The 15,180-nt window shown below is 35.4% G+C and overlaps 1 protein-coding gene across 4 annotated transcripts in view; it reads left to right on the forward strand.

The window, feature by feature from the left end:
- Positions 1-15,180, forward strand: part of SUGCT (succinyl-CoA:glutarate-CoA transferase) — a 313,990-nt gene that overhangs the window by 131,803 nt on the left and 167,007 nt on the right. For all 4 annotated transcript variants that reach the window (XM_032702459.1, XM_032702476.1, XM_032702484.1 and 1 more), the window contains one exon: positions 922-1,024. In XM_032702459.1, the coding sequence (XP_032558350.1) occupies positions 922-1,024 (103 nt within the window). The remainder of the gene's footprint in view (positions 1-921; positions 1,025-15,180) is intronic.

Raw genomic sequence — 15,180 nt, forward strand, 5'->3', positions numbered from 1 at the left:
TCCATCACCATCAGGTCTTTAAATTACACCTAATTTCTTTTTGGTGTTGGGTGTATCATGAAGTAGATCTTTGATTGCTAATAAACTGGTAGACCTCTGTGTTACTTACCTTCATGAAATTTAAGATACTATCTCCAAGTAAGTTCACCTTTGATTCAGGATCCTAGATGACTCCAGAAAATACTTCTCTCAGTAATTGCTATTACTTCAAGAGTGTATTTTCTTCATGTATGTAATTACACTAGGCAGCTAAGGAAAGAAAAAGTATCTAGCAAAACAGGGGAAATAGAGTAGTGCTACCAGTTATGGAGCTAAATGCTTAGAAAGAAGTAAGCTGTTCACCAGCATAGTCAAAGTGTATATATATGCTGAATTGGATGTCCTTAGGATAGGTAATACAATGATACAACAAATAAATATGTAATCAGTGTTATCTGACCAAAAAATGTGGTTGTTAAACCTGACGTATGTTTTTGATGGTGCTTTACATAAGCTTTTAATGAGCAGTATTGTATGTTAGACTCGTACTTGCACTATATAGTTTTGTTGTTAAATATGTTCATAACAGAAAACAAATGTGAAGCACATTACTGTAATTAAGAACTAGAGTAAACCCATTGATCCTTATTTGAAACTGCTGATAAATTTAACTTTACATCATTCCAGGATTGCTTCAGATGATTAGATAGAAATAGCAGTCAGTTCATAGAAATAGAAGTCAGTTCAGCAATGTTCTTTCCCCTCTGTCTTTGGGTTTTGCATTTCTTACAAACATATGTAGTACATTTTTGTTATGTTATTCACTGACTGGGAAGAAATCAGTGGAGAAGAGTATGGAAGCAGTGAGAGAGGGAGGAGACTTGCTATATATTTTTTAGCATCTGAAAGCACAGTGCTAAAACTACATGCTTCTTCTCTTAGGTTTTCCAAAAAAACAACAATCGAATGGTTGCAGCTCTTTGAAGGTAGTGGGGTTCCATATGGCCCGATCAACAATATGCAGCAAGTATTTTCCGATCCTCAGGTTGGTCCTCATCAAGTCTTTTCTATACATTATTACATGTGTTTTACAAGTGCTGAGTAATGATCACCTTTTCTGCCCCTCAAACCTGATTTTGGCTACTTTAAAATGGGATTTGAGTTATATGGTAGATTGAGTTTAAGCCAATAATATGTCATAATAAGAAATAAATACAGATCCTTAAATGAATTCTATGCTTAGGAACACAGATTTTTTCATAATGAATTAAACCATAGATATTCCATGTCTTATATAGAGTCTGTCTTTCAAAACTGGCTGGTAAAACAAGGAAAGAAATGGTAATATAGTATGTAATTGCATTTTATCAGATAAATATGCAGAAAAGTACCTTTGTTGCTGCCCACAAGTAACTGATTTTCTGTATGGAGTATGGATAACTGGAATCAATACTCTTTGAAATAAAATGGGCAACTTTTTGACTGGAAACAGGAAAATGAAGCACAAAAGTCATATGAAGAAAGATCTTAACTTTTTCTTGGCCTGGCAGTTTCAATAGCTGAAAACACTTCATCTGTGCATCTCTTTTAAATTTTAAATCTTTCACTGAATTATATCTATACTTAGTTATATACAGTATTTTCACTTTTGAATATCTGTAGAGTTACATTATCTGCATATTTTCTCATCCCTTCTTCTCACCCCTCTGGATAGGTTAAAGAGCCCAAGACAAATTATACTGTCTTGAACACTGTAAGAGAGTATTTTATGGCTATTCTATGGTGTTCTGTCTCCTCTAAGTTGAATTTTACTAATGAGAGTAGCAAGAGAAATGATCGATCATTGTCTGCTTATGTTTATAATAAATATGTTTGCTATAAATATTATTGTCATACTCTTAGAGGCATAAAACAGTATTTGTTAGGCTGCTGCAGGGAAAGAAGTTTGTTTTTCTTAAATAAATACACTCTTTCTCCTTAAAATGATGTAGTATCATGCCGTGAAGTATGCATGGGCCAAATTTTTCACTTCATAACTTTCACAGGCATTAAGGTTGGGCTTTGAAGAACATACAGCAAGACTATTTTACTCAGACTTGGCTGTACTTGGGACAACATTGGAAAAATAGTCTTTGCTTTTTTTTGATGCTGTGAATTTAAACAAGTTGAGTCCACTCTGAAAGAGACTGCTTTTTAAAACACTATATGTCGTGGCATGGCTATTACCTCCCAAACTGAAAAGATGTTAACTTGGTTGCCTTGCTCTTGTTACAATTCACTTAAATATTATTTTTACACATATATTATTATAATTATATATGTTATTTATATATACCTGTCAGGTTATTACTTGATATAGTTAGCCCATCCATAAAAGGTATCACAGTGCTTTGCAGTTAGACATCACCATATGGCATGTTTTTCAAAATATTTTACTGTAAAGGGGCATGCTCTCTTCTCTTCCTCACAAAACTGCTGAAAAGCTTTGTCTTTTCTACACTCTTCTCTGATATACATGGCACTCAGATGTTGTGTTCTTATTACTATTGGAAACTGAATATCAGTATTTGTGGAATGCTTCATGTTATACATTTGTTTCATTTCTGGTCCTGCTTACATCCTTAAGCATTTTCTCACAGGTATTTTCAGTTCAAAGGAAGTGGGAAAAAAAAAAGACTGCAGTTCTTTCCTGTTCTTCCTTAAATATGGAAAACAGTTGATGTTTTAAGGTATTGGCCTTGTGTCAGGATGTCTACTTTACATCACTTATATAAAATTAAGCCTCCCACTCCACCATTATGTATCTGAGAGACTATCCAGCAGACAGCAATTTGGAGAGTTGTATATTTAGCCTATTAAGTATATTTTTCTAATTTCTACCCAAATTTTTATTTTGATGGTGAAGACTTCAGACCTTCAGAGTTGGCTTCATTGCTCTAAGTCACTTATCCATATCTTGCATTTAGAGGTTTAGGGACAATTTAAGCAGTTTTTCACCTTCACAGTTCTGGTTTTGCTGTTGTACCTTGCCCAGTCTCCCTCCACTTGTTCATTTTTTTGTTGCTGTATAGGCAGCATGAATCTGGGATAAAAACACGTTTGTATATAGTTTTGCTCTTTCATAAGCTAGTCTGCAATTTTAGTTTCTGAAACCTTGAAAAACATGACAGTGCCCTGAGACTGTCTAAGACTGGGGAAGAAGTTTAACACCTGAGAGTCTGTAATCTAGGTATCCTCTGCACTGTGAAATCCCAATTGTAACAGGGAAAAACCAGCACCCACCAACAAGAACACAGCGTAATCACAGCAAGATTTATCATAGAATATTTTTAGTTGTCAAGGACCTTTTAAAGGTCATCTACTCCAACCACCTTGCATTGAGCAGAGATATCTTCAACTAGATCAGGTTGCTCAGAGTTCCATCCAGCCCGATCTTGAATATTTTCACGGATGGAGTATCTACCACTTCTCTGAGCAATGTGTTCCAGTGTTTTTCCACCCTCATTGTAAAATACTTTTCTATATCTAATCTAAATTGACCCTTCTTCAGTTTAAAATTATTACTCATTGTCCACTCACAACAAGCCCTGCTAAAAAGTCTTACAGTCCTCTTTCAAGTACTGAAAGACCACAACAGGGACTCCCTGGAGTCTTCTCTTCTCCAGGCTGAACAGTCCTAGTTCTCTCAGCCTTTCCTCAGAGGAGAGGTGCTCCATCCAGCCATCATCTTCATGGCCCTCCTCGGGACTTGCTCCAACAGGTTAATGTCCTTCCTATACTGAGGACCCTGGAGCTGGACATAATACTTCAGGTGGGAGGTCATGAGAGCAGAGCAGAGGGGGAGAATCACCTCTCTTGACCTGCTAGTTACACTTCCTTTGATGCATTCCAGGATACGGTTGGCCTTCTGGTCTGTGAGCACGCATTGCCAGGTTGTGTGCAGCCTCTCATACTCCAGCAGCCCCAAGTCCTTCTCTGTAGGGATGCTCTTGATCCATTCATCCTCCAGCCCATATCAATACTGAGGGTTGCCTTGACCCAGGTGTAGGACTTTGTTGAATCTCGAGCTTGTCCAGGTCCCTCTGTATGGCATCCCATCCTTCAGGCCTGTCAACCGCACAACTCAGTTTGGTGTCGTCTGCTGATATTATATAGCACTGGTCCCAGTATGGACCCCTAAGAGACACTATTTGTCACCAGTGGTATTTCTCACTGAGCCATTGATCACCCTCTGGATGTGACTGTCCAGCCAATTCTTTATCCACCAAACAGCACACATTTCTTATATATAAATCTGAACCCAGTCATCAAGTATGAGAACTTTGTTATAACAGTGCTCCCATTATAATATGATGGTTTTTTACTCTCAATTTAGATCAGAAAATACCTTTCTAAGACAGATGTCACTCAGCTTGCATTTAATAACCATGCATAGTGATACTGCATAACAACGTGTACAAGCAGCGTGATTTAAAATTAAGGAGTTTATCATAACACAGTTATCTGCTTTTCATTGCCATTTGCTTTTAACAATAGCAAAGACTTTAGAAAAACATGAAACCCAGTGATTCTTCAGTATAGTCAAACTGTCCTCTACCTCTAATAGATAATGTTATAGGTTTTGCTAACTTCTGCCATTTTGGGCATTACCAGAAGGTTTGTATCTAAACATTTTGTTTACTTTCATTTTATTGACATCATCTTCCTCTTTGATATTTGAATTTTGATATCCATAATGCAAACAGCATTTATTTTAAGTGCAGTCTTGCATCATTAGTGTGCTAAGATGCACTGCATGGATGTCAACAATTGTGTGCTCAGCTCTCAGTAATGCTGTAAAGTGTGTGCTAGGCTGGTACCAGACAAAGACAGAAATCCTGGGAGGAGGCTGGAATAATGCGAGGGATGGCTAGAAGAAAGTGTAAGGAAATAGGGGGAAAGACAATTAAAGGAGATGACTGAAATGGTCTGATGGAACTCAATTGGCTTACAGGTGAGTTGTGTTTTCAAATTTTATTTTAACTAAAAGGACCTCAGAGCTCTGAAGGCTCAGAGTGGTTTATATAACTTTTTCTATAAACTGAGATAAAACAACACATTTTTTGATCCCAGGACATTTTGTTAATATCGTTAACAGCTTCAATCATACTCCAAGTGAGCTGCCAAAAAACAGGAAGTTTTTTACTAAGTTGGAGTGCCAGGTGATACTGTTTTTTCCATGAATGGAGCGAAACATCCACTTTTCCCACTGATTATAATCTTTTAGTCATTTGTGAAGTTAAAATGAATACTACAGGCATTTGTACTGCTAAGTCAATCAGTCTGTGGATAGACGTATGTGTATGCTTGTGCATATGTGGATAAAAAGGCTGAGAAAAAGAGGAGATTCACTATTTAAGGGAACAATTTTCTTAAAAACGTGGGGGAGAAAGGAATATTTGTAAAAGTTCTTACAAAATAGTAGAGTATACACTATTTAAATGAAAATTTATATAGTTAAGCTTTTTTAAACTATTTTTTAAAAATGTGCTCTTTTAATCATGCCAAGATAGTACAAACATTAAAAGAATTCTTAAACCATTTAAAAAACTTGTGAATGACCTCAGTATCGTCCCATTTAGCATACCTTGGGGAATACGTGTGTGAAATACAATGTGGTTTTAGGCTTTCCAAACAAAACAAACTTAAAAGAGAATACCATTTTTAATAGAAACTATTCAAATTCTCCCAAAAGATAAAAGAAAACAAAAAGAGGTATGCACTGTACTGCAGCTAAGTATGCAAGAACAAAGATCTTTGCTGATTAAGTGAGGACACCCAAGGTTGGCTTTTTTTTTTTTTTAGAATGTTGCCCTCCCATTTTCACAATGTAATTTCTTTCAAGATTCTTATACAGTGCTCTTTAATTAAATAGCTAGCATATATAAGAAGCAACAAAACAACCCAGAAATACAGGCAGTTTAATAAATTGTTATCTGATGTTTTACCAGATTAAATCCATTCATATTGATGAATTTTACTATATGAATGTTGCCAGCTGAAAATAAAATGAAACCCATGCAGTGGTACTTTCCCCATGCCGCCCCAGCAGTTGCAGTCATACCACACAAGTTGAGTACATCAGGTGTAAGACATCACCCTGATGCATCACTTCTGAGAAATATGGGGAGGGAAATATCGGAGCTGAAATATCACAGCTGGCCCTGATTTCAGCTCCTGCCAAACACCTGCAGACTCTAAAAGGATACCATAACAAAACTCCACCCTGTGGCAAGAGGCCATCCCTTAACAACCCTTCCCTGACTTTGCATCGCTATAAAAATTAATTTAACATTTTTTACAGAAACCTTAGTCTTCCTGTCCCAGAAGGCCGTTACAGTTCCTTTAGCATTTCTCTGAGTCTGCCTCAGAAAAAAAAAAAAGTCATAGTAAATTGAGTATTGAAATATCTGATAGCTGGAAATTATTTGATGTTTTAAGTTTATTATTTGTGGAAACTTATGAAGGTGGTAGGTTTTTCTTATTAACCTCCAGACTGGCTCTTATTTTGGAAGTAATTTCATTTGAATGCATCCTGGCAAAAATTTCCTAGCATCTGGTAAAAGCTTCTACGTTCAGTATTGTGAACACATAGAACAGCAAAAATTATAAAATATGTTGGGTGTTTTTGTATTGTGGTGTTTTTTTTCTTTTTAAATCATGTTATGTGTTTTTATTACTGGTTTGGGCTTTTGATTTTGTTTTGTTGTTTTTTGTTTTTTTTTTCTTATATGACTGTATTTTAATTGTTTGTTGAAATAGACTTTTGTGGCCTACTAAGGGCTGTCCCAAGACAAATGAAATTATATTCATGCCCATAATACTGCAGGGAGCTTTTTTACATGTAGAGGTTTCTGCAACTGAAAAGCAGCTGATTGAAGGCCTGAGGTAATACGATGTGTCTGGAAGTAATTCCTAACAGACAAGAGAGAGGAATTAAATTTTGTATGTGTCTATTAAAGAAGTACTAAAACTGGTTGGAAATCTTATGATGGAATGTTTTTACATTTAAAAATGCCAATTCATTGAAAGGAAACATCCGGATGAATGTGGTTAAAATTAAATTGTATTTTGAATCAGAAATTCAGGTCTATTCCTGCCTGTCTTGCTGAATTGAAAATGTGCGCTGCCTAGCTTTGATTTGGTGTTTCAAGCCAACTTTTTACTTCAATTTTTAAAATCTATGCAATGAAAAAACTCCACACCACTAGCCATACCCAACCCTTTAATTTTGTCAGGAGTAGCTCTTTTGTACTAAATTACAAATGTTTTTGAGCTTTTGGTCTGTGGGAAATTTATAAAAGTAGATTCTGTTCTAAAGCAGAAAGGATTAAGAAATGGAACATAGTTTGAAGAAGTGAAATGGAAAATCCAGTTCCAAGACTGTAGTATGTGATTCTCACATATACAAAATTATGCAGGCTCTATATGTATTATGAGGCAGTTCTATATCCAGATGTCATAAGAATGGTTCAAAATGAGACATCACTTGTATTTTAGTATGAGGAATATTGTAACAGGAGGCTTGTTTTAAATTTTGGCTGCAGTGAGGTCTGGTCCATTACTGTGCTATGTTTTTGTGTGGCCTGCCTCTCTTATAATGACTAGTAGAGAGCTTATAGTCAAATAGTCTTGAAATATGATGGAGTTCTAAATAAAAATGTATATTTGTATTAATGACAGGATTTTGTTTGTATACGCATTTACTATAAAACTATTGACATAGCAAGAAAAATAATGATTGAGGAGGTAGCTTAACAATTTCTGTTACGAGGTTTTGTTTTCACTTGCCTTTAACTTTACAGAGTTTGATCTAAAATTTCCAGTGCTGATTGTCTGCTTAAGTCTCAAATACATGGGAAACAATTCTGGTAAAATGACCGACTCATGGGGAGAACAAGTTTCGAGAAATGTATTTTTTACCTTATCAACATATTCTTACAACTGGTTTTTGTCTGGAAGCTCTACTGCTCTGTTTTAGAGACTTGAGTGGAAAGTTGACGGCAGTGTCTTAGATGTGCTCTTTTCTGCCCCATATTTTTAAGGGTAGTAGAAAGAAGCTGGCTATGAGTAAAGGACTGGGACCCCACATGGTGCATGCAAAAGATGTGCTTTCACCTGCTGCCACATTTCTAGTCCTTTATATGTGTTTTGTGAACCCAAAGGTGTCAGCTTTGCTTGAGACCTAGATTACAAATTGTCTAACTATACTAGGTAGAATTGGTTAGGTTTTTCCAATGCCTGAATTTTGATTTCTAAAAATGCCACAATAAATAAGAACAACACCGACATGAGAACTCACCAACAACTTTCTTTACTGTAGGAGAACCTCTAATTCATATACATTGTGATATTTTTTAATCAGGTAATGTCTTTCTGCTGTACTCTCTTCCTGAAGCATGCAGGATAGACTTGACTGATCAGTAGGAGGGTGTTTAGTTTGGTTTTTTAACCAAGTTATTGTCTGTCAAATTCTTAATTCATTTGATTCCAAGTAGAAAAAATAGTGAAAGAGGTAAGAAGTTCCAGAAATATGGCTTCATTTTTATAGAAGTTGAATGCCAGACAGGAATCTCTTCCTGCATCTGCCACACAGTTCACCCATGGTTTTGGATAAGTCACTTCAATCAGAATATTAAAAGGTGGTCATTACATTTGTATGCCTCATGTTTTGAGTGTCTGCCTAATGATACCATACGCAAAATATGCAGCAGTGCTGAGTTCTCATGGATGTTAATGAAACTGTTTAAAGTATTGCTTGAGCACTTAAAAATGTAATATTGTTAAAATAGCTGAAAAGCCTAACATAGTGGTTTTATCCTTAGTTTTCTCTATATTTTGATTTCTTAGCCATGAAATTGTGACTCCGATAAGCAGTGTTGTAAAGACATAGTAGTTATGCTTCTGGAAAGTATAACTTCTAATGTGAGAGCACCAGAGAATTTGGGAAATTAACTTTTTTTTATCGTGTGATTTGAGTGATGTATATTAAAATAAGACCTGGAGCAACAACTTATGAGAAATAAAACCACTTTTGAATATTTTTACTGAATGAGGAAGGAGCCTGACAGGAAATAACTCAACCATGCACTAAGATTGCACTGTGTTTCTTTTGTGCAAGCAAGAAAATGATGCTTGGTAGCAGCGGTTTTACTGTTCTCTTTTAATTTCTTTTAAGTGTGTAGATATATGAATGGTAATATACCACCTAAGGAGTCTTCCTGCTGTCCCTTTTGCAATCGGATATGTCTATCTCGTATTGGCCTCATTAGCCACCAGCGTGCCTGTAGCAAGTGTGGATAGAGCCTTCCTAAATCTTTGTTCGCGAAGCCCAGCCATGATGATGATGTCTTTGGGTAATACTATTTGCACGGAGAAAAGAGGGATCTAAGTATTTGTTGGTTATGAAGAACATTAAGTTCTCAAAAAAGGGACCTAACAAAGTACTAAATTGTGTTTAAAAATTACATTGCAGTCATGGTTGTTCAAAGGCAGGAAGAGTCACCTAGCCTTTTTAGGCATTTCCTTCTAAAAGAGATGTATCAAAAAGCCATACTCAAATATGAAGCAATGAGCTGGTTTTGAAACTTCACAGTCTTTGTTAGGCCTCAGTGTTAGGAGTCTGTGATGCACATCCCTTGTGCCTCAAACTCTTGGATTAGTTTCTGTACTTACAAGAGATGCACACTTGCAGCTCATCAAAGTGGCATCAGTTGGTTTCAAAGAATTTATATTTGGTGTCTCACTTTACCAGAGTATACTCAGGATAAAACCATATACTTTAAGATGTACTGAACTGGATGATGTGTAAGTTCTGAGAAATCCCTCACAGAGCGTGAGCCCAGCTCTTCTTTCTGTTTGTATAAACTGTGTAACTCTGGGGTCAAAAGAGAGTTTTTAATTAACCCATTTGTTGCATTTATCTAAAGTTTGAGGAGTGTTAAGTCTGTTACATGTATGGGAAAGAGGGAAATATGTCTCTCTCAGCACAAAGAGAGTTTATATGCTAAAGTAATTGATTCTTTAGAAGTTGGTTTTATTTTTTTTTTAGTCTAAGCATTCACTGAATCATCGTCACAAAATAATGGTGAATTTAAATAGGTGTTCTTTACTTTCCCCGTAGTATGTAAATTGTGAGACTATCTATGCCTGCTGGTGTCCTAGCTCAAGTATATCAAATCAGTAAGAAAATACCATTGTTTTAAAATGTTTTTCTTAAGTAGTTGTGGCTTCATTTACTAAGCATATTTGTAGTAGAATCACTAATAAATACTGGGATTTCAGACTAAATTTTAGACATGCTTCAGTATATAACTTCCTTGAACAAAGGGTTGCTTTTGAAGTTTCTTAGTATATTTTTATGTTTTCAAAATTAATTGCCACCTAGTTTTCTTGGAGTTCATATGAATATAGTCCAGATATTTTTTTTTCTTTCTCACAGGCCATAAGGACTAGATTTTATCATTGGTCTTTATCACTTATATTGATTACAAACAAATCTATTTATAAGTAGTGTGGTGAAGCTTTGTTGTGTGAGTTAAGTTTTGTAGGCATGAAAATACTAATGATCTTCTGGAGAATACGTATCTTACACTTTTGAATTTCTCAAATGATAGTAGCTACAGATGATGATACACGTATTCCAGCAAGGGAGAAAATAAAATGGAAAATCCAACAACAAAACCAGAAACTGCAAATCAGGCTTAAGTTATCATTTGGTCTTCAGATGCTTTACCTGAGTGTTCAGTTTAATTTAAAAATCTTATCTCAAGTCATGACTCTGGCCTCTCATCCTGAAATTACAAGATTTCCTGCAGTCTTCAGCTTAAGTTCATGTTGGAGTCCCACTCACTGCTGATAAAAAAGGTGATATTGTCATGAGATGCTGACATGTTCATTTTCCATTCTAGTTACGCAATGTATATGTATGTATGGCCAGTCTTCGCGAACGAAGATTTGGGAAGGATCTTTACCCTTCGAGCCCATTTAAAAAAATATACTGTTTTAGTTTTATGACTCTTACTAACAAGGAAGAATATTTGAGCCATGAAAAGACAAGTATGTAGGCTGAGTAGGAGTGGGTATTTGAAGATCTACATTTCCAACCACCACAAAAAGGCATTAATTAGTCAGGCAAGCTTTCTCTGTCATTGCCATTTTCTTTCTCGTTGCTGACTGGTTTCATGTAGGTTTATAGTATGATTCAAGTAGACAGTTTGTGAAGAAGCAGGAAATATTTCCTCACTGTGCATTGCCAGTAAGGCCAAGAACATAAGCATTGTTTTAAAGAACTCATCCTAAGTTTACAACTGCCTATAGCATTTGGATGTCAGCACTCTGAGCAGCCAGCCACATGTTGAAATTTTTCTCACACAATTTCAATTGGCTACTTAGCAACCGTACCATTTAATTATAACAATTTAAGTCAAAAAATATGTAATTTTGTAGTATATGTTTTAAGGGTAAAGCTTCTATTGAATTACATATAAATCTTGATTAATGTTGTTCTTGATCTGGGATGTTTTTCAAAGCTTCTTTGAAACCCTGAAAAGCAATCTAGGCTTATTGTTCATTAAAAAAACCCAAACAACAAAAAGCCAGATTTTGATCAGATTTACAGGCAGAACTTTGGGACGACACAATCAAATTTTAATTATTTAGAATTACACCAGAAACACCTCTGAACTCACAGAAGAAGAAAATTTATTTTTATTTTTCTGTATGCCTGTAATGGCCTATTAAAATAAATGAAAGATTCACTTCAGTGTGAAGGTACTGTGTCAAAGGTGATTAATGGTAGTATTAAATATGGAGATCCTGACTCACATGTGAGAGAAGACAAGGAGAATTCGGGAGTTTTGAGCCAAGTTTACAAATGGCATGAGAAAGACAAAAGGATAAATTGAGATGCCAAGAAGATGGTATTTACATTGTGGATACCAGTTTAATTTCTCAGAAAGAACAAGAAGCTAAAAAAAATCCCCTTTAAAAACAAAAACTTTTAACAGTTCCTCCCTGTTGTTTTGCTACCGATGTTGCAAACATTATACTCATCATCTGTGATGAACTGTATGGATTCTGGGAGTCTTGGGAGTCAGGCTAAAAACCTGTAAGGGCCAGTTTGGTGGGTTGCCATTTCCATGAGCTGGGTTTTGGAGAGAAGCTTCTGCTAAATGTAGTCTGCTTCCTTGACATGGAGCAGGCAACTGAAATGCATCTTCCTGCAGTCCTCAGGTCACACCGAAAGTAGACGTGAGCAGAAACACCATTTTGTATCTGCATATCTTGTTCTTTCAGATACTGTATTTGCACAGGTTCACAAATGAGAAAGAGGGAGGTTAGGATTTCTCTACTTCCTGTAGAAGTCCTCAAGACTACTCATTTCTCTAAAACAGTTCGTCTCTGTGCCAATCATCAAGATACAAACTTTAAGATTTAGAGAAACTCTTTAAATCAATTATGTAATAACAGATTTTGTAAAAATCTCCCTCTTCTTCCCAATACCTATGAAAAATTGTGAAGTCAGAAGAGAAGAATATTTACTGACAACTTGAGTGTGCAAACACCACCTCCCTTCTCCCCCCCCCCCCCCAATTCTTATGGTCCCTTGGATTTAAAGGGCTTAGGTATCAGCCATCTTTCTATGACTTTACTGAACTGGTTTGGGATATGTGATTTGCTCATGTTGAGAACTGCAATAGCAAATTGCATTGTCCATTTTTTCTTCTTCTATGTACCTTGATACTGAGAAGTGTTGACAGTGTACAGATGCTGTATTCCTACTACTTTCATGGCATGGCTTTTTATCTTTATGTATTTTATGAACTATTGCCTCTGTTTTTGACATTTCCCTTGTGAATCTAATATTAAATCTGGAATCCGTGTTTGTACAATGTGTATTTTCTGGATGTCGTATTTATACCCAACTTAACCTTTTGTGTTGAATATACTAGTGGAAAATTAAGATGCAATATTCTGGTATGGCTTCCTCTCCACCCTAAAATTATATATCTTAAAAGAATGATACTTTGCATGGTGAGCCCTCTTGATTGTAAGAACTTGTTGGGTTTTTCTGTGTTACTTGTTATTCTTAGGGTGTAAGAATATGCATTTAATAGGAATGTATACTTGAGGATTTTGTAAGTCATATATTTTGAAGCACAGAATATACGTCCTTCATACAGGCTGATTGTTCTTTAATTGTCTTTTTTCTCTGTCTTAAGCCCTAAAATCAGTAAATACGCTGCTAAAGCTAGTGTCAGTTATAAATGTGAGTTATTAAAGGAAGGTGACATTCAGTGTCTCCACAGTGAAATTTCAAAATATTTGGAAATTTCAGTAACATGCTTTCATGTCTTTATCCTCTGAATCTATCCTTTCAGAACCTAAAAAAATGATAATTATTCTTGGCCAAACAGCTATTATAATTGAAATTAAAGGCACAGCAAGACCAGGACAATTGCTAATCAAGTAGATATTTAACTCTATCCTTTATTAGAAGCATGTTTTAGAAATAAAAGCAAATTATGGGTTCTTTTGACATGTTTGCTATTGTACAAGACTTTTCAATCCATGTATTTTTCTTATTTTGGAGGAAAATACACACTCTCACTGTGTATATTTTACTCCATTTTTTAGATGAGTGATGGAAAAATAAACATGAAATAAAAGCATGTGGAGATAGTTTATATATTTACAAGTCATCTCGGAGAGGATGTAGAAAGAAGTGTTACTGTCATTTCACAATACAAAGCACTTTTTTAAATTTCTTGGCTTTTTAAAGTGAATTTTTGTTTTGAACATACCAAATTCTGTGGTTACAAACCTTCAGCTACCTCAAAAGGAAAGATAAAAGCACTCATTACATTGTAGTTGTACTCTCTTTGAGATTATTGTCTTTGCATCAGTTTGACCTGTGTCAAATCAAAGGAGCAAAAACCTGCGCTGCGGTCTTAAATGGTGTAGCTGTCTAACTGACCATCTAAATAATCTCAGAAGTCAGTAGCGTGATGGGTGAAACTGAAATGATATTTATTTAGATATGAATATGGTTTGTATTTGGCTATGTCCTGAATTAAAAATTAATATAAAATCTCACTATCCAAGCCATGTGGATGTCAAAAAGACAACAAAGTACATTAGATAGCGAGGGGTTTGGTTTTTTAATTCACTGATTCTTTTTTTTTTTTTTCGGATGAAACTGCCAGTGGGTAGGTCAGCCTTTGGGTGAGTAGAAGTAAACTTCAACGTGAGTATTTAACATTAGATCATAAATTCATTTGTAGAGGCTACTGTTTTATTGGAGTGGATATGGAGACTTTAGTGCTAATTACTCCGTCTTGACTTCTCAGCAGGTGACTGCAGAAGCAACTAAAAAGTCTTAAATAGATTTTAGGTTTTTAAAATGAAGTATTTTTCCTAGATTTGAGTCAGAAATGTTTTTTACTGCATTTTGTACACATTATCCAATTAAATGGGAAGAAATGGATGTTATACCAAAGTACACAATCTATACATAGCAATTAAGGTCTTGAAATTTATATATGTAGAGAATGTAATTAGGAATTATTTCACGAATTATAGAATAAGAGAACATAGTCTTGTTGCAGAGGAGTCTTTCCTGCTGCTCTATGTGGTTACTTAGTAAAACATCACATTTGCCTGAAGTTCTGAGTCAAAAATTGCATGTAAAGTACATTACAACTTGATTTAAATGGATTAGGAATGATGAAAGAGAATAAAGAAAATATGAAATTTGTTCTTGCCTAGAAAACCTCAATTTTTTTATCTATGCTTGCGAAGTAAGTTATAATCTCCTCAAAGATATTATGTCCCAAAATCCTGTTTCATGTTTAATTTTAGCATTTGCTCAAAGTCTCCAAAGAGGTTTCAGAAGGTAAAAAAAAGTATGCATAGGGAGATTGCTGTAGCTGATAACAGACATCATGTTTTCTCTGTTTAGTGACTGCATGTTTTAGTTGGTTCAGTTAAATGGTGAAGGCCTCCCTTTTCACTCCCCTGTATTGGAGTCATTGCAGCTGTTCTCAGGAAAGTAAAATGCTAAGTATGTTTGCTGGCCTAATAATGTTTTCTGTGACCAAAGCAAAGATTTTTTCCTAATGTGTGTAGCCTCGTGCTGATATGTACTTTTCCTAGCAGAGA

The sequence above is a fragment of the Chiroxiphia lanceolata genome, chromosome 1, assembly GCF_009829145.1.
Source record: "Chiroxiphia lanceolata isolate bChiLan1 chromosome 1, bChiLan1.pri, whole genome shotgun sequence".
In the NCBI taxonomy this organism is placed as follows: domain Eukaryota; kingdom Metazoa; phylum Chordata; class Aves; order Passeriformes; family Pipridae; genus Chiroxiphia; species Chiroxiphia lanceolata.